The sequence below is a fragment of the Mixophyes fleayi genome, chromosome 3 (assembly GCF_038048845.1).
Source record: "Mixophyes fleayi isolate aMixFle1 chromosome 3, aMixFle1.hap1, whole genome shotgun sequence".
NCBI lineage: Eukaryota > Metazoa > Chordata > Amphibia > Anura > Limnodynastidae > Mixophyes > Mixophyes fleayi.
The window spans coordinates 273473394-273499035 of NC_134404.1; the positions used below are offsets into that span (position 1 = coordinate 273473394).

The 25642-nt window shown below is 40.2% G+C and overlaps 1 protein-coding gene across 1 annotated transcript in view; it reads left to right on the top strand.

Moving 5' to 3' along the window:
- PPP1R14C (protein phosphatase 1 regulatory inhibitor subunit 14C) overlaps positions 1-14660 on the top strand; it is a 58928-nt gene extending 44268 nt beyond the window's left edge. The window contains exons 2-4 of the mRNA XM_075203611.1: positions 4248-4331; positions 5155-5187; positions 14436-14660. Coding sequence (XP_075059712.1) covers positions 4248-4331; positions 5155-5187; positions 14436-14510 — 192 coding nt within the window. The 3' untranslated portion in view covers positions 14511-14660. The remainder of the gene's footprint in view (positions 1-4247; positions 4332-5154; positions 5188-14435) is intronic.
- The last annotated feature ends 10982 nt before the right edge of the window (positions 14661-25642 follow it).

Consider the following 25642-nt stretch of genomic DNA (forward strand, 5'->3'; position numbering starts at 1 on the left):
CAGAGGGGAGAGGGTCTACAATAAGTGTAGTAGGGATCAATTCACTTTGAAAAGTGTTAGGGCTAGATTTACTAAGCTGCGGGTTTAAAAAAGTGGAGATGTTGCCTATAGCAACCAATCAGATTATAGCTGTCTTATTGTAGAAAGTACTAAAATGAAAACTAGAATCTGAATGGTTGCTATAGGCAACATCCCCACTTTTTCAAACCCGCAGCTTTGTAAATCTAGCCCCTAGTGTCCAAAATGTTTTCTGAATGTAGGAGTAGTGAGGTTTAAAAGGAACTGTTCAGTCAATCCAAGCTGCTTATTAGGAACAAGCAATCCCCATAAATATCTAGAAGACAGTACCAAATATATAGGAGACTCAAGTTTAAAAATGCTTTTTTATACAGTTTAATAGGTAGTGCATTGAATTGGAGAGTTTCATTCAGGTGACCAAAGACCTACACCATGCGCTGTTAGTAGTGGAAGCAGCAAAAGCTTATCGGATGCCAGCATCAAAGGCACAGTCTTCCAGCAGCCCATCTGACCTCTTCATGCTGACAAGAGTTGACTGCAATGCATGCTGTTGGTATCCTAGGGGGCTTAAATAGCCCACATAACCTTCCTATTAACTAGGCAACTACTGTATTCATTTGTAAAGAAGATTGTGCACAAAGGTAAGATAGCCATTAATGTTCTGGATATAAACAGTCTTCACTAAAACAGATTTTCCTCAAACAGAGGCTATATATGGTGTACAAGCTGTGAGTTGCAGAAGGGAGAAGAATGCACTATATATAACACAAATTTTTGAATGGTATTTATTTCTGTTTTTAAAGTCAGGTTGTATTTTAGGCTTTTTAGATACTTTAATACAAAGGTGTAATCTTATAATATGTATGGATGCCTTTAATAACTGTACTCCTGAGACTAGAGAACAGGCACCTAATCTTAAATTATGTTTACAAACTTCACATCTGTGGCAGCGTTTGGTGCAGTCATAGAGCTTTGGATCATTTTAAGTTCCTGGCCCTGCAATTTGTACAACGAGTGTTCACAACTGGATGTTTGTACAATGCAAGAACACTGGAGTGCTATTGCATTGTCATTAAAACCCAAAGGATGTCCAAGGGTTCCCTAAACTTGATCTAAGGTAACTGAGGATGCCACCCTTAGCTGGAATGGCAGTTACCCTCTGTGGGATTCAACTCACTCGGGTAGACCAGAATATATCCAAAATAAGGCTTTATTACAACACCACAAGATGTTCACAAGATACAAGGTAAATGGTAGCATGTGCCCTCCAGGAGCCTCTTGCAGTCAGCGCTCCAAAGTAATTATCTCAGTCTCTTTTAGAGACTGCAATATTACCACTACCGTTTAGCTAGACAGTTACCATGTCACCCAGCCCAGGCTACTGGCTCACACAAACCCTGTCCTGTTAGGGTTTCCTCCAGCGGCACTAAAATGCCCAGACTCTTTTTTGCTGATGTCTTGTACACCAGGAATCTCATGGTTGCCAACTCAGAAATGAAAAACAAGCCAAAAGCAAGCCCAAACCAATCCTAAAAAGCCCAACTTACAGGGGACAGGGGTGCTATTGTAGCGAAAACTACAAAGTTTATTGTTCATTATTAAATAAATACATATAAAGATTTCTACAAACTGTAAAGATTATTAAAGCAGTGACACAATTGACGCCTTTCTCCATTTTAAATCCTCCTGGTTACTGGGGCCCTCATCTATACCCACCCCGTGCATTCCTACACAGGTTCCCCACTGTAACACACCGGGTGACCCGGATTTCACACTTCTTGAGTCCTCGGGCTTCTCTCACCTCTTCTTGGTTCCGCCGCTCCGTCAGTCCTGTTGTCGTGGTAATGAGCTGGAGGCGGGTTCACCTAGAGTAGTGCGCTTATTGCAAGTTGCAGGCAGCTATATACTTGAGCTGAGCGCTCCTGCTAACACATATCTACCAACAACTGAGGTCACTCCCACATAAGAAGAGACTAGCAGTGTATAACACTGAACCGTTCTTTTACGCAATAAAGCTTCTTTTTTTTTAAAGAAAAAAAGTGTTTTGATAGCGATGAACTTGACAGACGTTTTTGCAAAGCCCAAAAACCTGCAATTTGCCACCAGCGAAAAAACCCACAAGTTTAAAAAAAAAAAAAAAGGCCCAATTCCTCTTGTTATAAGCGGAATTGGCAACTATGACCCGGATCCTCCAAGCTAGAATAGCTCTCTTGGTATTCTGCTCTTCTTATATTCTTCGCTGTATACACAGGGAGTAGGGCCAAATGTTTCAATCCTCCTCCTTTCAGCAGAGGTCTATCAGTGGACACTTTAGCTGTTAGACATACCATCTCTGTTACCTTGATTATACAATGGAATTGCTTGACTGAATTAGCTATTTGGCTGGATACACTAAACAAAAGGTTACAGTAGAACATCAGGGGATGACACTTCATGCTTGTGTGAAACAATAACACATTTGACACATTGTGTCTGCAGCATTGCACAATCTGAGTCTGTGATAGATTTTGATAAAATGACATTTATATTGATACATGTTAATACATTTCCCAATGCTATTTCAGCCAGTATATTACTGTGGAGGCACATTGCATATCATCAAGAAGTTCTAGCCTAACCTCTAAGATTACCTGTTGACTCACTCAGACATTGTTCTGATTACAAACTAGATCTAAGCCACAACTCATAACAATGGACATTTGAGACAAATGGTAATTCCTTTAGCTAACACAAGCAAAATTACTTCTGCCATCTTGTTATTTCCATACAATATCGCAATATTCTTTATTTCTAATACATACAATATTGCAGGTAATAGCAAGGGCAAAATGTACCCAAATAGCATGAAATAATACACACAATACACCGATGCTCTGATGTATATACTTTAGACTGGGCCAGGGACTAAAAAGTATATTAAACTGTGAGAAACGGATGATGAGTAAAAAGTCCTTAGTCCAGTAGCACCACGTTTCATCACAGTAACAAAGCAATTTTGTCAATGTAATTTTTTAAAAGCTACATTATACATGATTATCTACAATAATCAAAAAAAGTCTACACACTATCCTCAAATTTTAATTTCTATTTAATACATTAATCAACCAGATGTGTGCAATTTAAAGTAAAAAGCTCAAATAGAACAGCACTCATCCACTTTTATTGGAAAATATATATAATAATGCTTAGTCCGGTGTGGAGGGACTTCACTGTGCTTGTATAGTCTGGCCCAAGTGTGTTGTATTTTTTTTTTTCCCCCTCCTGGGCACATTGGGCCTGAGTTATTAAGGAGAGCAAAGCAAAAAAAGAGCACATTTTCTCATGGACAAACCAGGTCACAATGCAAGGGGTGCAAATTAGTTCCTTATTTTACACATAAGGAAAATACTGGCTGCTTTTTCATGAAGCGTACAAATACTTGATGGCTTTTATTTTTACACTGAAATTTAAAGCTAATCTAGGACATGCTCTATCCAAACTATAAATCTGTCCCCACATTTTTAAATTTACCTCACTTCTCCAATGCAGCATGGTTTTGTCCAGGTGCAAAGTTACTCCTTTTTTATGCTTTGCTCTCCTTAATTACTCTGGTCCATTGTGTTCAGCGGCGCACGGAGGATTGTCGGGGGGGGGGGGGGTTGGTTTCCCCCCCGCCGACCCAAAAAAACCCCCCGTTTCGCCAGCGCTGTCCTATATACAGCAGCCGCGGCGCGGTCTAAGAAGCGTCTGCGGCGATGCTGTATACAATACAGCACCGCCGTATTCTTTGACAGCGCCGCGGCTGCTGTATAGAACACTGGCCACTTAGCGCAGGGGAGGTTTCTAGAGACTCAGAAACCCCCCCTGCGTGCGCCACTGGTGTTAATGTTTCTCATTCACAGGTTTGTAAAATTAGTCTTTTACATCATAAAGTATTTCCTCAGCCAATAAGGGCAACAGATATTTGAAAAGAAATAATAAAACATTTTCTACTTTTTAAACCTACGGTAGCCAAAAAAACAATCAATGTCTGTCCTCTGTGAATTTATTACTTTTAATGATTATTAGTCATTCTAAAGCTACATCAGTTTAATTGGATGTAGTCCTTTTTTTATTGCGTAATGCAACCTATAGACGTAATGCCTTTTTTGTAGGTTTTGTCTTCCATTTTGTAACATAATTAATTTTTGTTAAGCTGCAAGGTATATTTTGAATTTTTTGTTTAGTTTTTCTTTATTTTTCCTTTTTAGGAAGAAGAAATGCCAGAAGTAGAGATAGACATAGATGACATTCTAGATGCATCCACTGAGGAAGAACGAGTTGTTAAATTACAGGTACAATCTATTTAATTTTTTATAATCTATAACCCTTTGTTTTTGTTCCAGTATAGCTTTCAATAGAATGAGTTATACATTTTTGTTTATATAATATATATTAAACAAAATGTGAAGGGGAATGAGATGATTTCAAACTCCAAAATTGGCAAGCCAATTTTCTCTTCGGTTTCGTTCACACATAAGCACTGGGTAAAACAGGTAAAACGAATGCTTTGTTTTCTATGTTAAAAGTGTTTTCTGTTGTGCTTTTATCAATACGATCTATTGTACTGTTAGCACACATTTAAAAAGGAAAAAAATAAATAAAATTCATGTCATTTCTCATGCATTGATTACAATTGAGACTGATCCCATAAATAACTATTCATCCTGTTTAATGTGATTTTCTGCTGTTAATGGCTGAAGAGTTTATTCTTCTGCTCTAAAAGCACTATGTTGTGCAAGACCAATAATGTAAAGCATGTAACTAATTCAAATAGCTACCGGCCAGTTCAATTCATGACTCTCTACCTCTGGCTGTATCGATGCTAGTAAACCAGCGGTTTTAATGCATGGTTTGGACATTAGTGTAAAAGGGCAAGTAGCATGTCTCTAATCACAACTCAAAGGGTAAGTTTTGTTGTGTTTTTTTTTTTTTTTGTTTTTTTTTATTTTATTTCACTCTTATGGTTGTTTGAGGTTACTCTAGAGTTTATGAACTAGCAGTAACACATCAATTCCTTATGTTATGGGAATGTTTTGATAATGCTAAACCATTGTTTGTGCTTCTTCGTGTGCTTCATTTTATTCCATAACAAACTTATTGAAATGTTTCTTTTAGGAATCTTTAGTAGACTGCTACAAGCCAACAGAGGTAATTACTTTTTATTTCCTTATGTATAATTTGTTCAACTGAAAATGATGCAGGTACTTAATCACATCACCCTTTTGTAACCAGACTAATTAACCTTTACTCGTTGTATCTGTTAAAAGGTATGCTTCCCAACTGTCCTGATTTTTAGGTAGGACGATCCTGATCCTGATTGTTTGTTGACTACATGAATCTGAAAGCCACAGGGTTGTAATTACGGGTTTTGGGACCGCCTAGCAATTCAGAAGGGAGCAAATTCCCAAACATAAACTATTGAGTCAGGCAAGGTATTAACTGTTATCACTTTATGTGACCCACATTTTTTATTCGTTTTGGGGTTTTTTTTGGGAAAGGGGGGCATTTGTTTTTGTTTTTTTGGGGTTTTTGACAGCATTTGTAACCCACAAAACTATCTGGGTGCTGATGTGTCAATTCCAGTCACTGGGAACTGGTCTCATTCAGAACTTGAAGTGAGAGTTCATCAAAATCCTGTCTCCAACCCATACAGTGTTCATTTTTTGTAGAGAACAGAGATGGTTACTGAAGACTATTTTACAGAAACACTGCTGTGAGCTGCCTTTCTACTTGTATATAAAAATGCAGAATTCTCAGTTACACACATAATATGCTACCCGCCACTACACAGCGCTTCTGCTAATAGGGTGGTCCTAACTCATTGTGTAGAGACTATTGGGGTTTAACTAAATCACTATATATTCAGATATGAATTCCTTCTTTAAGGACCTATAGAAGACATCCTGAATGCTATCCTTTTTTTCTCCAGCATGCTCGAGGAACATCACAGCCATGCGAGAGGTATTGCAGAGGCTTCTAGTCTCTTCACCATGGCACCCATACTCTGGGATCCCAACCCTAGTCAGGCCCATACGCTCAAAGTTAACTCCTCAGAGAGTGGAGCAGCAGTCGTGCTCTCCCAGACTAATGACAAGGATATCCTTCATCCCTTTGCCTTTTCAAATAGGTTCACCTCAGCTAAGGTCAGCTGTGACATGCTAAATTGAATTCATAATAAAGTACCAGCCTTGATTGAACGATGTCAAGGCAAATGTACTCTCCCTAAAGTTGAATCCCGAATGATCCTGAACAGTGAAACCAATATACTGTACTTTCAGATTTGATTCTGGGGCAGCACTTGCCAAGGTGCCCATGGCACTACTGGCTGCCAGCTGGAGGTCCTGCAATTGGGACACAACTCACAATTGGCAGGGCATCAGGAAAACGATAGATTTGGTCTTCTGGGAATTCTGATAGCTGACTGGAGGGATGTTGCTTCCTTCATCCGGTTATGCATAATCTGTGGATGCACCAATGTGCAATGAACCTTGTCCTCAGGGCTACTAATGCACCTGCTCATTCCACAGGAGCTGTTGACCCATGTCTCCATGGGTTCCATCACTTACACACATCTGTACTTATGGAGGATATAACATTTAAATCCTTGTATGCAGACATGTCAAAAAATACAATCTCTGATTTAAAGTCACCATTTAAACCTCTTGGGTGTTAATGTGCCTAGCTTATCTATACAGATAAGCTACTCTTCTGAGTAGAATTCGCTTTAAATTCTCTTCATGGAGTGGCAATTGGCATCTTTGTAATACATTGTTTCTGAGCATAAAAAATGTCTGTGAGTGAACTGTCCTTATTTGTTTGTTTGTTTTTTTCTTTTACATAAAACGTTCTTAGATTTGTTAATTAATTCGCACTTAGGTTGTCCTTGAAGACTGTCAACGTACCCCTACCCACAGGGGTCTTTCCATTTGCAATCAGCAATTTATTAAAGGTCAAGTAATTTAGAACTAAGAGATTTCAACTGTTTGCAACCTTTGTAAAGCTCTTCAACTTCTCTCATCCAAAAGGTTGGTAGAAGGAAGTTTTGTTTGTCTGGTGCTTCAGAGTCTTATTGAATTTGGCTTTATCCCTCATAAATCTACCTTCTCCAACCCATCGACTTTCCACAATGTCTCGTTTTAGGATTAAGCGGCTTGGCTGTTTTGTTTCTCTGATAGCTACTGTAGCCAAGTAGTTCTCTCCTGTATTGGTGAAACAAAATATGAAAATAATAAGCAACACAAAAATATATATATGTAAGAACTGTAGTAGTCCAAATGGGTTTCACAACCAGATGGGGCTTCGCCAGTGGGTTCTTAAACAGAACCCACTGGTGAAGCCCTAATGCCCAGTATTTAAAAGTTTTTGGCTGCATTTGTGTGATCCTAATTAAAGAAGCTGTTCCAGGACTGCTAGTTCCATTTTGGGAGCTGGATTGGATGCAGGAGAACCAAAATTGTTCGTTTTGGAAGCTGTCAAACAATGAGATGGGGAGGGGGGGGGGCAGTGGATGCAGCTGTCACACGCCTTGGGGACATAGAAAGGGAAGCTGTTGCATGGGGAGGGGAGGCTGCCTTATGCAGAGGGGAGAGGGCATGGTGAGGCTGTGTTACAGGGAGGGGGATGGAAGGCATAGGAGGGCAACAGATCCGTTGCATATTTACGGAGTCAGTTACAGTAGGGGGGATTAGTGGTGGTATGGCATGCCAATGTATACCAGCCCACTTTGATATATATATATACATAGAGATAATATGTTAAAATATATCTATATCTCAATAATAAATTGAAAATGTCACTTACCTCTAAGCTCATATTAGAGCTTGCTTGCTGTAACATATGGGGAACGCTTTGCTAGAACTGTTCTGAATTCTACTTGACACACAGACTCAACCTCCTTCAGGGAACACACTTCACTAAGATTCCTGTGTAATAAAAGCGTGTGATAGTAACAGACATGCCAATACCTCCTGGAATGTCAAGGAGACTCCTGCAATGTAATGTTTTCTCTAGTCTCTCACTAATTCCTGTATCCCAACCGCTATTATGTTGTTGTTTTTTTTATTATTAGGAACAATTGCCTACTCATTAAAGAAGTGTAGAGTATACTTGCCCACACTCCTAGAATTCCTGGGAGGCTCTCATATTATTCTGGTAGGTCTCTTGGACTCCCATGAGAGCAGACTATTCTCCCACATCCTGTCCATGTCCTTGTGAAGTGTCTGGGATGGGAGCGTTCATGGCATCTTGAAGCGTGTCATTTTGGCCCTGCACCCAGCAATTAAAGGACTCATTGCACAACGCCCTGTCCCCACAGAAGTTTTACTTTACCTCTGGTTCCAGGAGGTCCCGAAAACTATGGAACTCATGTGGGGAATGAGTAAGCCATGAGTGTCTTTTCAAATTTGATGGGTGGGCTTACATTGCCATCTCTGCTAACAAGGCTGGGGAACATTGTATAGTGGGGCATTCTGCATAATTGCCAAAAGTGGACACCATAGCCCAAACTGGCACTTTTTTATTTTTTTGTATGGTGTGATTCTACAAGGATGCAAAACTCATGCAACAGCCTAAATCCATAAGTGATGAGCCTCCCCCCACAAATGATCCACATCCCTATTTTGTTGCATTAAGCTTTGTTTTTGTTCTTGTATCCACTTCTTCCTTTCAGTGAACTCCATGTATTTGAAACACTTGCAGTGCAGGAGTAAATTTAGAAAAGTATATTTCCAGTAAAAAGTGTCATATTTTAGGTTTGTTTTTATTTTGCAACTTTATATGTGACTTTTTTTTTTTCTGCCTCTTGTAAAAAGTGTTAAAATCTGAAATCATCAGGTGTGCAAAACATTGAGAAATTTTACACTGCATACATAGAAATGTTGCAGCTTTAAGTGTTAATCTGCTCCCGTTGGTAGAAGATGCTGTAAAATACATGCTTTAAGTCCCTGGAGGTAATTGTTTTTTTTTAAGACAGATTTGTGCGCCTTATTTAACAGTTGTGATTCTGTTAATGTCTCGTTTTGAGATCACTTAAAACGTCATTTGTGATCTTTTTCACTTTTTTTTGTGTTTTGAACCTCTTGATGCAGCTGGTTACATTTATTAAAAAGATATAAACCAGTTCCTGGACAAAGCACTGAACCAGTGGCTGCCAATCCGTCCTGCACTGGGGAACACTCTACTGGGCATATTCAATTAGCCTCGTTACTCGCAAAAGTAATGCAGAATTTATAGTATTACCATTATTGTGGTAATTCTAACCCAGACTGAGCTGGTAGCAGAAAGCCAGCGTTAAAGATACCGTAATAACGGTAATTACGTGCACTATTACCGTAATAACGGTAATAGTGCGCAAGCCGCGTTACTTTTGACAGTAACGCGGCCAATTGAATATACCCCTACGGGTAGCATCACAGGAAGCATATGTCTGTTTGGGAATGCATTAGTGATGGGTGTGAGCATATATAAAATCAAATTTGCTGATGGGATTTTAGTGATAGTTTGTAAATGGCAATTAGTGTTTGGTATTTTTAGAGAGAAGAGTCATGTATTTGTATGTTTGAGAAATCCCTTGTCCTACTGTGTTTTTATACTTAATACATGTTGTATTTGCAGGAGCTGTACAAATACGTCACTCGCATTCTGTTAGATGGGTGTTGCTGCACGACACCCTGAATATTACTGATGCATATACCCGGCATTCTTATTTTTAATCATTAAATCTTAATTGTAAGACATTTCCTAAAGTTCAGAGGAGGGTCCCCACCAAAGTACTATTCTTGAGAATGGAGAGGATTTGGTAAACTTCTTAAAGTAAAGTCACTTTATTATTCACACCATACTACTGTATATTATTCACAAGATTGCTTTTTAACTGCCCATGTCACAAATACCAACAAATTAATTAAAACACAATTTTACCAAGCTGTTTTTCTAGCTAAATAATTCTATTAAAATATTTGTTATTTCGATATATTTAAATTCACAGGCCAAAATTTTTTTTATCATGGTTTGTTTGACTTTTATAATTATCAATTTATACATTGACAGTTTCTGTTAATTAAAATTGCAATGTACTAATTTGGCATTTACAAAGCTAAAAAAGTGCCGGACAGCAGAACATAATTTTGTGTGCAAACGTGCGTGTGTCACAACCATATGACAAACATAGATGCATGCTCGTGCTACACTTTTGGGACCTGCTTAGTGCAAATGATTTTGAGTGCCAATTTTCAGGAAGGCTGTCCAAGATGGAAATGTGAATGCTGGAAATAGTAAAACATGGTCACAACATAGTGTTTGATGTAAATTGGTTTGTAGGCAGGTCACATAGGTCTGGGCCTTGGAAAGCATAGTTGCAGGAGCGGCAGCTCCTTTCTTTTCTCTTCCTTTTTTCTCTAAAGCCATGTTGAATACAGACCATTGAATGGGTCTGAGTCAGCCTCCCAAGGTCACCTACCACATCTGACAAGTTCATCTCTCACAGCTAGAGACTGTCTGAAAAAAGTAAAAAAAAATGTATTGACCACACACTGAGGGTGATAGTACAGGAGGAGGTAGAGTTGCAAGTTTTCACTGTTGCCCTGTATGTATACAGGCATGCCAGTTTTTTGTTTTTTTTTTTGTTTTTTTTATTTTATTTTTTAACCTAGAAAGCCAATTAAGCCTGCTGTTGAGTTTAAACAATCCCTTAGTCTATTATCTCATCCTGACAAACGGTGCTGTCAAGTATGTTGCAGGTTTCTCACACAGGGCCGCCATCAGATATCATGGGGCCCAGTACAAATGACGCCCCACCCCAAACAGAAAGCCCTAAAAAAAAAAATCTATAAATTATAATTAGTTTGAGATGTTGCAGCTGCTGCTCCCTCTTCTTCTGCAGCGGCGGGAACAGTGGTGTGACGTCAGGTCACACCACACAATCAGTGAGAAGGGAACATCACATGATCGCAGGGGCAGAGCAATGATTCCCCTGCGATCATGATTGGCAGCTGCCTGGCTGTCACAGGCAGATCACATGATTGCAGGGGAATGATTCCTTCACCCCTGCGATCGCATTCTGCTGCCTGGCTGTCATGCTGACAGCCAGGCTGAAGACAGCAACAGACAGCAGCGCAGACCAGCAGAGACGCAGTGGAGGCCAACGGAGACTGGAAGACAGCGGGCCCCCTGGTAAGTATGTGTTACACTGCCGCCGGGCCCCCTGTTGAGCCCAGGCCCGGGACAAATGTACTCCCCTTACCCCCCTGATGGTGGCCCTGTTCTCACACACAACAGCATACCTCCCAACCTTGGAACTAGGATAGGTGGTGGGGCCACTACATGATGGGGGGGTGTGATCATCAATTTTGAAGCAATAGACCGAGCCTCGCACCCTACATTTACCTCTCCATTTCTCTCCTAACCCATTCATTATCTCATTCCCAGTGGCACATGCATGCAGAACCTGTTCACTGCTGCTAGGGAAATAACGCCAGTTTCCTGAGATGCGGGACGAAGCTCTTCTAACCTGTCACACAGTGTGATGGGTCCTCTAGTTAGTCACTAGATTGATACTGTGTAGATCTCAATACAGCCATTGCCACATGTTTTCTGCAATCATTTTCATCACCACTCTCCTTCAATGAAAGATACATTTGTAGAGGCACTGAAATTGAGCTGTGACCTATTCCTATGTTCCTATGGCTGTGAAAGTGATGTTATGTGAATATAGGGCCTGATATAGAGTTGGATGCAATTTAAGTAAAAACCACAGACCTTCAATTTTGCATCTTGCATAGTATGCTTAACCAGACACATCTGAAGATGCATTTAGGCCGGCATCAAATGCATATGCGGTAGATTCATGTCATTGTCAGTATGCATCTTGGACCTGCCCTCCAGCATCCACAAGAGAGACGCCTCCTGACAGGTGTATATGCGCAGGAGCATATGTACAAAAAAAATTATGTAAAACAAAATGGTTACGTTCAACTCTAAATATCTACACACTACAGGCTTGATGTAAAGTTGGTAGATTATTGACTAGAGTCTATAAACTCAAAGCTGGAATAAGGCTTTGGGGGGCCCAGGGCACTTAATAATGGTGACTTTATGGTCTAGAATTAAGTGACTAAATTAATAATGGTGACCCTTGAGGATCATAATTACCTTCTTTCTTCTCTTATTTTTCCACACCATAAACAGTGGGTCCTGGCTCTCAAGCTTTGTGAACTTGACTTAAAGATGTGATGCTTAAGGGAGCCAGAAGTCTTTGTACACAATTGTGTCCGGGAGCGGGAGCAGGTGCCGCTGTGCTGCTATGGTAGCAGTGGTGGGACTGGTGCTGCAACTCTGTCCAACCCTGGTCCAGGGGGGCCCATTAGAGAGAGTGGCCTTAGGCACATGTTCTGTCCTCTCCCCCACCCCCCCCCCCCCCCCAGCTCTCCCTTAATCATGCTCTTTTTGTACATTTTGAAGTTGGTTTTAAGCACTTGCATCAAAGTTCATTACACAGGTCATACAGAATTTGGATGACATTATCACTCTGAAAAAATGTTGTTTTTTTTTGTAATTTAGTTTTTTAAGTTTGTTTTTCAATATTAAATTTAAAAAAATATTACAGTCCTAGGCCTGTCTATATATGTCTACCATGGTTAAATGTTTATAATAGGTTCATAACTATTTACATATCAAGAAATTTCAACCAGAGGAATAACATGCAGATATATGTACAGTACATCAATAATTTATTAGACATTAAGGGGTATATTCAATTAGCATACGCGCCTGTCTGTCAAGTGTCATTACGGTATTGCAACATCGGAGATTTCCCCTGACAACCCTATGGGGTGCGCACGGAAATCCGCGATTTCGTGGTATTGGGACCCGTGCCGCTGCGCGTAATCGCAGGCACGAATGCTAATTGGATATGCCCCTTATACTTTGAAATAAAGTTTGGTAAGAAGTGCTATATGTGGAGGACAGCAGCATAGAATACAAGGGGGAAAAAACTTAAATACAAGCGTACTGTTATCATGACATGCTACGCCATGTGCGCACCCATACAAACATCATGCAGATACCGGCAGAGCACAATTTATCTTAATCTAAAGACATATTCTAAACTACTATTTTTATGTAGTTCATGTTTCCAAAGTATGAGCAATTAAATAGGATAATTTAATAATAATTATAAAGTCTCACTGCTGTAGCTTTAATTTTAATTTCTGTTCAAGGTCATACATTCCATAGCACAATATACATAAAAACCACTTGTGCTATCACCTTCTCAGTTCTATTTATGTGGCGGAATGTGAAGCTGACTGAGGCAAGGACTGGAATGATTCAGCTGGGAACAAAACCCTTGATGCTATCAAGCATGATGTAACACCGAAGTTGTTCTCCGTACTGAAATTGCAAAGAAATAGAAACTACTTCTTTACATCCCACACAACATTGCTGGAAACATTGTAAAGTGCACACTGTGATGCATTACAATATCAAGCCTTCAAAAGAAAAAATATTTTTTTATCTTTAAAGTTTAACTCTAAAATCAGAAGAAAAAAACAGTAGCAGAAACCATTAACAAGTAACAAACATGGTCCTGAGTGATTCTAACATTTTGATCCTACACCTGGAGGGTAATTAAGTCTTGATGACAAATCCTGAAATATGCTAAACCAGCGATGGGCAACAGTCTGCCCTCTGAGACTTGACCTGTGGCCCCCAGCTCCTTCCTGCTTTATTGTCAGATTTGCTATAGCTGGTAACACTTGTTTAAAATCCCTGTTGATGCCATTACAGTGATTTGTATTTTAGATTAAACTTAGAACAAAAATAACGTCTGTCATGTAAAAAAGCAAACCTTGGCATTCGGTAAATTAACGTAATTGACGTGAGCAGTGTTCCTCAACTCCAGTGCGCTCTGGGACCATTAACAGTGCATGTTTTCCACTTTTCACAGAATCACAAATGAAATAATTACCTGGGAATCTTTTAAAATGTCAACCTGTGATACATCTGTGTTCCAACAAGAATATATGGTTTATATTTGAAACTTAGGGCTAGATTTACTAAGCTACGGGTTTGAAAAAGTGGGGATGTTGCCTATAGCAACCAATCAGATTCTACCTATCATTTTGTAGAAGGTACTAAATAAATGAAAGCTAGAATCTGATTGGTTGCTATAGGCAACATCCCCACTTTTTCAAACCCGCAGCTTAGTAAATCTAGCCCTTAGAGTGAAAATGTATTTTTGAGGGTTTTTTTGCGGTTTTATGTTTTGCGTTGACCTGCCCCAGAGTACATTTTTGATGTTTTATGTTGACATGATAACGCAAATTGACTATGATGATACATATAGGTATGTGATTCTGTACTGAATAGACATTCTTTTAATAATTTGTTTTATCCTCCAGGAATTTATTAATCAACTTTTGTCCCGGATACAAGGAATGAGAAAATTGAGTCCCCCTCAGAAGAAGGATCTATAAACTTGCCATGGCCTTCCCAATCTTACAATATACAGCAAAGTTATCAAGATCACAAGACATTTAAAGGAAATGCTCTTTCTAAAGAACATGTTGCTGTTTTATGGAGGCTAGAGTGGTATCAGGCTATAGTTATTAAAATAATACTCAATACTTGTTTTTGTGGTAGTTAATAAAGTTGTTTTTTTTCCATATTTTTACAAGTTTATTTTGGGCCAATGCTGAAGTAAAAAAAGGTAAATCAAACACAGGTGTTTTATTTTAGAATGTTTAGAGTTGGACTAGTAGTCATGCTTATGGCTACATACATTTGAACAGTACAACAATCAGAACCTCTAAGCCAGAAGAGCATTTGGATTACATTAAATGTGCTCAGGTGTCTTCTCAATTTCATATGAATATTTCTGTACTTAAATTCACAAGAATTACTGCAACAGCCCAGATTTCAGCGGGACCGTTCCGAATTTAGGGGCATGATTGTCCTGCGGGTGGGAATGTTGTGGTGGGAATCAAAATATCTAATGAGTGGCCTAGTAGGCAGCCCTCTGGGTTGTAGCCACACCCCCATCACAATGTGGTCACGCCCCCGGCTGCAGGGGACTGACATGTTGTGAGGTATGACATTAAGCCTTTATTCTGCTAGTGGTCATCTTTGCAATCTGGTTTGTGTTAATGATTTTCTCATGACCCCCTTGTTTTTAATGTATTACTGGTTTTGAATGCAAATAGTATCCAGATCTTATTTGATAGGGGACTGCAAGTGAAGACAAATGTTGCACCTTAATTGACATTTGGATTATTAAAAGACCAATTCTATGCAAAAAAAAGTCACGCCAACACAGAAAAATACATTACAAATGTAAAGGTAAAGAACTTTTTAAATTGTACTTTTGATAATATTTAATATTCTTTTACCTGTCTTATGGAAAGGTAACTCTTGTGGGTTTTTCCATGCAGGTTCTCAGTTTAATGTAAATGGATCCCCTTTCACTTCAGTGTGTCAGCATTGAGAGATTTGTGTTGTGAATGTTGGAATGTATCTAGCTGGATATCGGCTAGTGTTCAAAGCGCCCGTGACTCTGTCCTAAGTGTTTTACTTGGTCTTTTAGGTCCTCTAATTGTTTGTTCTACTTCTCTAAAACAGGTGGCTTATACAAAGGCCAAAACACACTGATTGGTATACTACTACTCCATACATTTGCACATATTTTTATTTCTGTAGTTTGAGATACAAATGTGTTTTGAAAAAACAAGAAATAAATGTGTTTAGCTTTCCAGAGTGTTCGTTTATGTTGCCAAAGATATAATACACCTTCTGAGTCCTCTTGTCATAAGGAGCTTTAAGCTTTATAGTTCATTTCATGTTTGACATGGTCTAAGGATATTACCAGCACTTTACTAAATTTCTGCGAAAGGGCGTTGAATTGGATATATTGCACATTCTGTCTTTGTGGAATTAAGGTTAGAACTAAAGCAATCACATTTTCTTTTATTAGTTAAAAAATTTTTTTTAAAAAAACATTAAAAATGGTGTGAGGTCAGAATTGGTGATATCCCCTCTTCAACAATGTAAAAGCACTAAATTTAATAACAGCTTGTCATGTAATGCTTCTATGGTTCTGCCAAAGTAAGAATGATTTTATAGCAATATATGCACAGTTGACCCATAGTGAAACTTTTTTTTATTTTGTGTGATACAACAGTAGTACACTTTTATTTTTTTGTTTTCTCCTATAGGAACATCACAAAAAAACTAATGCTGATAAAGCATTATATGTAAATGGGTGCTCTAAACATGTTTTCAGATGAGATAAATGATTGAGTTTTCCTTTTCACTGGCAAGATTTTTTTTCCTTTTTAATTTTTATTTTGTGTTTTTATTTTGTATTGTTGACTGATTTTCATTTACAAGATATTTGCTGAAATAAACAGTGGATATATTAAGGTGGTATTTACTGTGTTTTGTCTTTTGTCAAGCGCCAGTTAGGTTTTCCTTGTAAATTGCATACATCTGTGAATACAAGCATTTAATTATCTGAGATATATTAATTATATTTCTGTGTGTATTTCGTTGTATGCATGAAAGCCTGTGAAGATGTGCATCCATTGAACTCAATATTTAACAGCAACTATGAGGTGAAATGACAGACAACCAGCAGGTGATGAGAAAAAAAAATCTGTTGATAAAGCAATTACACTTTCTATACCAAAGAACATTATAAAAAGGTTTATTAACTAAATAAAAAGCTTGCGCTGCAATAATGTAATCATCCATATTTTAATCTGTTATTCTGCCCATCCACCCACTAATCAGTTCCTTTTAACAGTAAAAAAAAAGTAGGTTGTATTACAATACTGTCATGTTACAATTGGTTGAAAGAGAGTTTAGGTGTTCCATTGTCCATTGGGGTCTCAAGACTGCAAGGGAGAGTGACAAATGTCCTTGTTCACCTGGAGTTAATTGGCAACATCTGTTCTTAGAATTAACTTTTACAATGCTGCTCACATCCCTCTCCTCAGCAAACAAACAAATACAAGAGGTATTAAAAATACCACATCAGATAAAAATAAAATAAATAAATATATTTATTGCTAATATATTGGCTTCATCCAAAAATTCCTTTGACAATGTACTACAAGAAAACTGAGGGGACACCAAATGTACACGTCCCTGATTGCAGGTGCCCACAACTTGCCACACTTTGTAGTTTCATGGCCTTTTCTAGTGATTCACCATGAATGGACAGTAATGATGCAAGTCTTTCAATGCAGCTCTACAGAGGTTTGAACACCCTAGGGCCTCATTTAAAGCTGGGTCTACATGCATTTTTGTAAAATAAATTCTGTACTGCGCATGCGTATCTAAATGCATCCATTGAATTTTCTTAGACCTGCAGACCCTTATATCTGAAGAAGTGGACCGGTTATGAGCAAGCATAGGTTGAGTATAGCGAGCCCCCTGGAGATGTGGCCTAATTAGACCTGGATGCATAGCCAATTGCACTCTTTTTAATAGGCATATCTCTTATGGATAATAGAGGCTTGGTGTAAAGATGCGTCATGACACCAGCAGCACTTACTTGCCGCTTCTTATTGACTGCATAATAACTCAATTCTGCAGATAGTACTTCATTCGTGGCACACCTATATTAGGTGGTTGCAGTCTATTTGAATTTCTTATTGGCCAGTTGGACTACTGCAGAGAATAAGATTCTTATTGATTTGCAATGTTAAGCAACATGTGTGGGTGTGATCTGTTTAAAATTTACATTTCAATTGAAAATGTGATTTTTGCATTTAGACCAAACACTGTCAAGACACTATTTTGTGTTGAGTATCTGACACATTTGCAGACCCTAAAAAGACCAGTCTGTCGAAGAAAGAAAAAAAAAAGGTCAAACTGTTCATGATGGGATAACTTATGTTTTTAAAGTTATGTTTATGTTCTGTATTGGGTCCATTCCAATGGAAACATAGAGGGTTTTCCTAACTACATGTGTCACATGCTGCATGGATGTCAAACATTTGTCATAACTGTTTATAAACACACACAGGCATTTCAAACACATTGCACAATTTGAAAAATGATAATGGTGAAGTGTGTTTTCAACATTAATTCAGGGAACTTAACTTCTCTCCTCCCCCTGTTTTTTTTTTTTTTTTTTTTTTTTTAAATCATGCACAGCATAATTCTTTTGTTCATGTTTCATGCAGGGTCATTTGATCTGATTTAGATTGGACCACCATGAGTGATGGCAGTAGCATAGGCCTTTTTAGGCTGACTAACACACAGATTATAAGCCAGTTTGGGCTACTACCTGATGCCATACTGGAAACCCAGAAGATTGTTCAGTGACCTTGTGCCCTTCTTAGACATCCACATAGCAATATCCCCACTGATTAAATTATTTACTGTTACATTTCTGTGCCTCTGCATCATTCCAGGCAACAGTAGCTGTGGCATCAGGGATGTCATAGGCTCCTTTTAGTCAGTTACTGAATTGGGTCATACATGCATTCCAGAGACACTACAAATTAATCTTCCAGTGTATGAGAATTCCCGTTTCCAGGTAAAGTGGTAATTTTATCTCATTGCTCAGTTTCTGCATTTTCTAGTGGTCAATCAGTTTGGCTCTGCATGGTGTGCAAAAATGTATGGCACGATCATAGAATACATGCGTGCAGCGCACACATTAAGAACACTTTATTTATTTTTTTCCATTTTAAATATTTCTTTATTTTGTAAAATGCTACAATACATGTAGGTAAACAGTAGACAACAAAAATATAAACAATACTGTAACAATGCTTTTGCATTTCAAGAAATTTTTACATTATGCTCATGTTTGTTTTTTAAGCCCTTCATGTTGGTGATGGACATGGCTTCTGGTGACCTGAGAGCAGTGATGGCTGTTGGAGAAGTGGTAGATGATGTTGCCTCTGGTCCCTGCAGCCCAGGTCACCCCTTTATTGATGCAGCCATATGGCCAAGTTGCTACAGCATTGCTTGTTGGCTTTCTGATACTTCAAGCCAATGCTGTTTTCATTGGTTGAATTTGTGCCTGCATGGCCAACACAATGTCATTGTAGGCCCTTTTGCCAGATGCCAAATTTCACAGGATTTCATTCTGTTCTCGGTGCAGGTTAATTTTCTCTTGGTTAAAGGCTTTCATTGACATAGTGCATTTTTTTTTTTACATAGTGAATGATGTACATTTAGGGAATAAAATAGACATGAGTTTTTAAAACGCCTGTTGTACTGCAGGCTGAAAAATTTGCGCATTTATCTCCTAAGTTTGAAATTTTTCTTGCATCTCTCCAAAATGTTTAACATAGAGCATACTACCTAAAATGCAAGAAGAATATTACCTGGTTACCTAGGTGGACGATGTAAAGGGAAGGCCAAAAATAAAAGAGCCTTGCTAGTAAGAGCTTAAATATCATTAAAATATTAATGACCTGCATATCTGCCTGGGGCCTCTGCTGTGTGTGGCTTTCAGTAACTGTGTCACCCAGGTCCTCAACATGGCATATATATATATATATATATATTAATTAACCCGTGCATGATACTCATGCATTCTAGTCAAATCAAGCTACTTAAGGTGTTAAAAAGGTTCTTGTCATGCATTTGGACCTAGCCCAGGCCTCCTTAGGGGAAGAGCGTTACTTCCCGACGCAAGTGCCCTTTTTTAACGTGGTTTTGTCCACATGTCACCATCTCATAATTTTTCTCCATCACCTCATCCTTCATCTTCATCGCCACATCCTTCATCAAGCTACTTAAGGTGTTAAAAACTCCCCACTGTCACCCCCGGCAACCACCAACCACTCCCAACTGTCACTTCTCCTTCAAGAAATATATAGGTCAGTGTATAACTGCCCAGCAGGTGGTGCTGCAGCTTAGTTTTTTTTTTTTCCCCCACACGTGCCACTAGCCATTTATATAGTAGATTTATTTATATATATAAAATATATTATATATATATATATATATATAAAATATATTATATATTATATATAAAATATATTATATATATATATATATATATATATATATATTTTGCACACACACACAGGTCCTGGCTGCTAGGGAGCTTAGCGTCAGTTGTTTGTCTTTGCCTTCAAAGTGCTGGTATGTTGCCACTGTTTTCTCTGCCTGCCTTTAAGATGGCTCTGAAAATCCTGCCAGTGTTTTGTCACTTCTTCCATAGACCCGGAGGTCCACAGCATTGCTGTTAGTGATTTCCTGCCAGAGGGCCATTTTGGCAGCTGCCAGTTGGGTCTTTATTCCATTTCAACAATGCTGGTGATCAAAATTTAAACCTCCCGATACCTGCCAAACAAACCCCCAAAAGACCACCTAATGTCTAAAGCAGCCTGCCTGACTGTCTCTTTATATTATCTCTCCATTTTTAGTTTGCTGTTGGATTACAGTCGTTACTTGAATAATCTATCAAGAAATTCAGATGTAGCCCTTATATAAGAGGCGTTATATAAGATGAATCTCTATTTTTAATTTTCTTTGCTGTAGGTTTTTCATGTTTATTGACGTACTTTACAGTACTGCACCAGCTTTTTTGTGTAATGACATAATCAGTTAAACCCCCTTGTGACACGATGGGCAATCGCAGTCTTGATAGAGTTTGTTTCTTGTTTTTTATTTAAATCCTCAGTTACAGGCATGCATGGAGCAGCTTTGCCAAAGAAGAGCAGCTCACATTATCATTACAGGGCTATAAAGTTGTGTGAAATAAAATCTGCACAACTCTAAGCATTGATTGTTCCAACCAACTCCAGCGAGGTGGATGTCATGATACTGGGGCACCCTCTTTGCAGCACCAAGTCAATGTTTACTGGGTTTCCTTCACCTATCGCACACCTTCAGTACCATGCACATGGGCACATATTTTCACACCAAGCCAAATAAACAAATAAAGAATGCTGAAAAACATTGATAAGGAGTTGCCATTAGAGCTATAGCTATTTTATGAAAGAGTCAAATCGGTCACATTAGTAGCATAACACAGGTATTCGCTTCGACCTTATTTTTATGTAGTGAGTCTCCTCTTCCATTGCTGAGAGCACAGCAGTGGTCCCACTTCACTGTGACCCTGCTTTTGCAGGCACAAGACTCACAGGCAATGAGGATGAATGAAGAAGATTGCTGGTCCTTGCTTTGATGTAACCTCTGCTTCACAGTCAGTCCAGTAGGAGACTGTTACGGCTCACGCCCCATGTTTAAACTCCTAGAACCGCTTCAGAGGTCTTCGCCTATAGGAACCGCTTATCCTGTAGAGCTAGATGCGCTCACAGGTACTCTGATGCCCCCAGGTCTTGTACTCTAGTAGTAGGAGCTGATAACCTGAGAACGTAGCGCAGGTGTTCACACAGAGGTGGAGTGAAGATACCGGAAAAGGTTTTGAGGGTCGCCGGCAATACAATAGCGTCTAAATCCAGGCCAGGGGTCAAACAGGTCACAGGCAAGACAGCAGCATCAGTATCCGAGCAATGGGTCGGGGTCACAGGCAAAACAACGGTGTCAGTATCCAGGCAAGGGGTCAGCAACGATAATAGAAACAACAGGAGCAACAACAGAGCAGGAGAAGTATGCAGGGTAGCAGCCAGCTGGCTATTTCTTAATTTGCGCACGCGCCCGGCTGTCCTGGATGCTGGGGCGCGGCGCTACAAAAAGAGAGCGTCCCGAACGTTGCCTTTTAAACGGCCGTGACAAACCGGAAGTGACGTCCCGGTCATCATGACGACAGCCGGGACGCTGGGGCAGGGAGTCGCGGCGGTGCCCAGAGCAGCCGTAGTGCCCGGAGCCGCAGCGGCTCGTGACAGTACCCCCCCCCTCTTGAGGACGGGTCAAGGAACCCCGGCAACCCGGTTTTCCGGGAAATCTTCTAAAGAAATCAGTAAGTAATCTGTCTGAATGTAGATTCCTTTGCGGTACCCAGGACCGCTCTTCAGGGCCGTACCCCTTCCAATGAACTAAGAAATGAATTTGGCCCTGAACTTTCTTCTAGTCCAAGATTTTCTCGACCTCAAATTCTTGATGCCCATCAATAGATATAGGCTGAGGTTTCATTTTGGAGGAAAGAACGGGTTTCAACAGAGAGCAGTGGAACTTGTTGGGTATTCTTAAAGATTCTGGAAGCTTCAGTCTGAAAGACACTGGGTTGATTTGTTTCAAGATGGGAAAAGGTCCAATAAACTTGGGCCCTAGCTACTTGCAGGGTTGGCGGAGTCTAATATTCCGAGTAGACAACCATACGAAATCTCCAACCTTGAAGGAACAGGCAGAACGGTGTAGGTCAGCAAATACTTTGGACCTAAAGGAGGCTCGGAGTAAGGGCTGATGTACCAACTTCCAGATTCTCCTAAGCTAGGTGGCTGTAGACCTGGATTCGGATGGTTTATCGGCAGACAAAGAGGACAACGAATTGGCTCTGGGATGATAACCAAGGTTGCAGTAGAAAGGAGAGTACTTGGATGAAGAATGGCATGCATTGTTGTAGGCAAATTCAGCCCATGGAAGAAGGTCCACCCAGTTGTCGTGGTTTTTAGATATATGTATATATAACCGCAGATATTGCTCTAGGGACTGATTCACCCTTCCAGTTTGTCCGTTTGACTGCGGAGAGTAGGCATATGATAGGCTTAGACTAATACCTAGCAGGGAGCAAAAAGATTTCCAGAAGGCTGCTATGAACTGAGACCCCCGATCGGACACTATATTTTCAGGGAGACCATGGAGACGAAACACGTGTTTGATTAATAGTGAGACCAGAGAGCGCGTTGAAGGTAACATAGTCAAAGGAATAAAGTGAGCCATTTTACTGAAGCGATCCACGGTTATCCAGATGGTGTTGCACCCGGAAGATGGAGGTAAGTCGACAATGAAGTCCATGGACAAGTGGGTCCAAGGTCTGACTGGGACTGGTAAGGGCAACAATAGGCCAGTGGGTATAGATGGCCACCAGAAAACTCGGGAGATGATTTCAATGGTCTTGGCAATATCAGGATGTCCAGAAGTCTGGTTGTCATGACATTCTGAGAGAACAGCTTTCCTGAGGTGGATAGGTACAAAAAGTTTGTCTGCAGGATTTTGAGGAGGTGCCTGTGGTTGGACTTGTAGGAGGGTTTTTCCCAGTTCTTGCGTAAAGGCAATCAGCACAGACAAGGCTGGGACAATAGGACACGGCTCTGAGACAGGAGTCTGGTAAGAGACAAAACTATGAGATAGGGCATCCGCCCTAAGGTTCCTCGAGCCAGGCCGGAAGGTGATAATGAAATGGAAACAGGAGAAGAAGAGGGACCACCGTGCTTGTCTGGAATTCAACCTTTTAGCTGATTCGATGTAAGACAAGTTCTTATGATCGGTGTATATTGTGATAACATGTCTTGCTCCTTCAAGCCAGTGGCGCCATTCTTCCAATGCCCACTTGACAGCCAGTAACTCTCGATTGCCCACGTCGTAATGTTCTTCAGCGGAAGAAAATCTTCGGGACAAGTAAGCAGAGGGATGAAGGCAATGGTCTTCAAGGTCTTTTTGAGATAGCACAGCTCCTACTCCTACATCTGAAGCATCGACTTCGACGATAAATGAAAGGTCTGGATTAGGATGTCTCAGAACAGGGGCAGACACGAAAGCACGTTTCAAGGCTTCGAAGGCAGATACTGCGACAGACAGACCGATTTTCGGATCAGCTCCCTTGCGAGTCAGAGAGATGGGAGCAACAAGAATGGAAAATGAACTGATAAATTTCCTGTAATAATTAGCAAATCCCAGGAATCGTTGGATGGCCTTAAGCTTCGAGGGTTGCACCCAGTCGAGGATAGCCTCTAATTTCGTCGGGTCCATAGCGAAGCCTTCAGGGGAAATAACATATCCTAGAAAAGTGATTTTGGAGACTTCGAATTCACACTTTTCTAACTTGGCATACAGGTGATGACGGAGTTTCAGAAGTACTTGTTGGACATGTTCTCTATGTTGCTTTAATGAGCGGGAGTAAATCAGTATGTCATCCAAATAGAGCACTACAAAGGAGCCCAAGAATTCTCGAAGGACATCATTAATCAAATCTTGGAAGACAGCTGGACGAGGTATTTATAGTGTCCCGTTTGAGTATTAAAGGCCGTTTTTCATTCGTCGCCACTCCGGATACATATCAGATTGTATGCTCCACGCAGATCTATTTTAGAGTAGATTTTAGCTCCTTTAAGTTGATCGAAGATGACTGAGATAAGTGGCAAGGGATAAGTATTTTTGATGGTTATTTTATTTAACCCCCTGTAGTCAATACAAGGCCTCAGTCCGCCATCCTTTTTGGCCACAAAGAAGAAGCCTGCCTCGGCCGGTGACTTGGAAGGCCTAATAAAGCTTTTCTGTAGGTTCTCTTCTACATATAATTCCATGGCTTGGGTCTCCGGAATAGATAATGCGTATAATCTTCCCTTGAGCAATCTCGAACCAGGGATGATATCAATAGCACAATCGTACTCCCGGTGGGGAGGAGAGTGTCTGCTTCCTTTTTCGAAAAAACATCATGGAATTCACGGTAAGTAAAAGGTAGTTGCTCGGGACCAGTATGGGTAATCCTAATTGGCAAAGACAAACAGGAAGAAGAGCATTTAGGAGCCCATTGAGTTATCTCACCCTTAGTCCAGTTGATACAGGGATTATGGAGGGCAAGCCATGGATAGCCCAAGATCAGCAGTACCGAGGGACAATGAATCAGGTACAGTGAGATAGTCTCGGAATGGAGAGCCCCCATCTTTAACTGCAGAGGAAGAGAAAGATGATGAATCTCACCGTGGTTCAGGCGATTCCCATTCAGCCCGTATACAGCAATTATGGAGTCTAGAGGAATGGCTGAGAAACCCAAGGACTGAGCGAAGGTTAAATCTAAAAAGTTTCCAGCAGCTCCACTGTCCATGAACGCAGGAACAGAAATAACTTGTCCACCATATGTGAGTTGGGCAGGTATTTGTAGGGAATTTTTTGGAGAGATGGCTTGTAGGCCGAAGTGTACTCCCTCCGTGTTCACTTGGCCTGGTCTTTTCCCGGTTTGACGGGGCAGGTACGGAGCAGATGGCCCTTCTCTCCACAGTATAAGCAGAGGCCCAAAGTACGTCTCCCGGTTCGTTCCTCAGAAGACAGTCGATATGCTCCAAGTTGCATTGGTTCAACTTGATCAATGGGGGAAGTTGAGAAGACACAGGAAAATAGGGCAAAGGATTTTCCTTCTCAGCTTTCCTTTCTCTGTAGCTTCGGTCGATCCGAATTGCTAGCTGCATGAGCTCCTCGAGAGATCCCGCAGTAGGATACTGGACAAGGGAATCTTTAATTTGTTCAGAGAGACCCAACCGGAACTGGCTACGGAGAGCTGGGTCATTCCATTCACAGTCCGAGGACCAACGCCTGAAGTTGGAGCAATATTCTTCAGTGGAACGTCGTCCTTGCGTTAAAGATTGCAGCTGTGCTTCTGCAGAAGGCATTCTGTCCGGGTCGTCATAAATCAAACCTAGAGCTTTAAAGAATGCGTCCACAGATTGTAACTGAGGACTGTTGGAATCCAAACTGAATGCCAAAGATTGAGTATCCCCTTGTATTAGTGAGATAATTATCC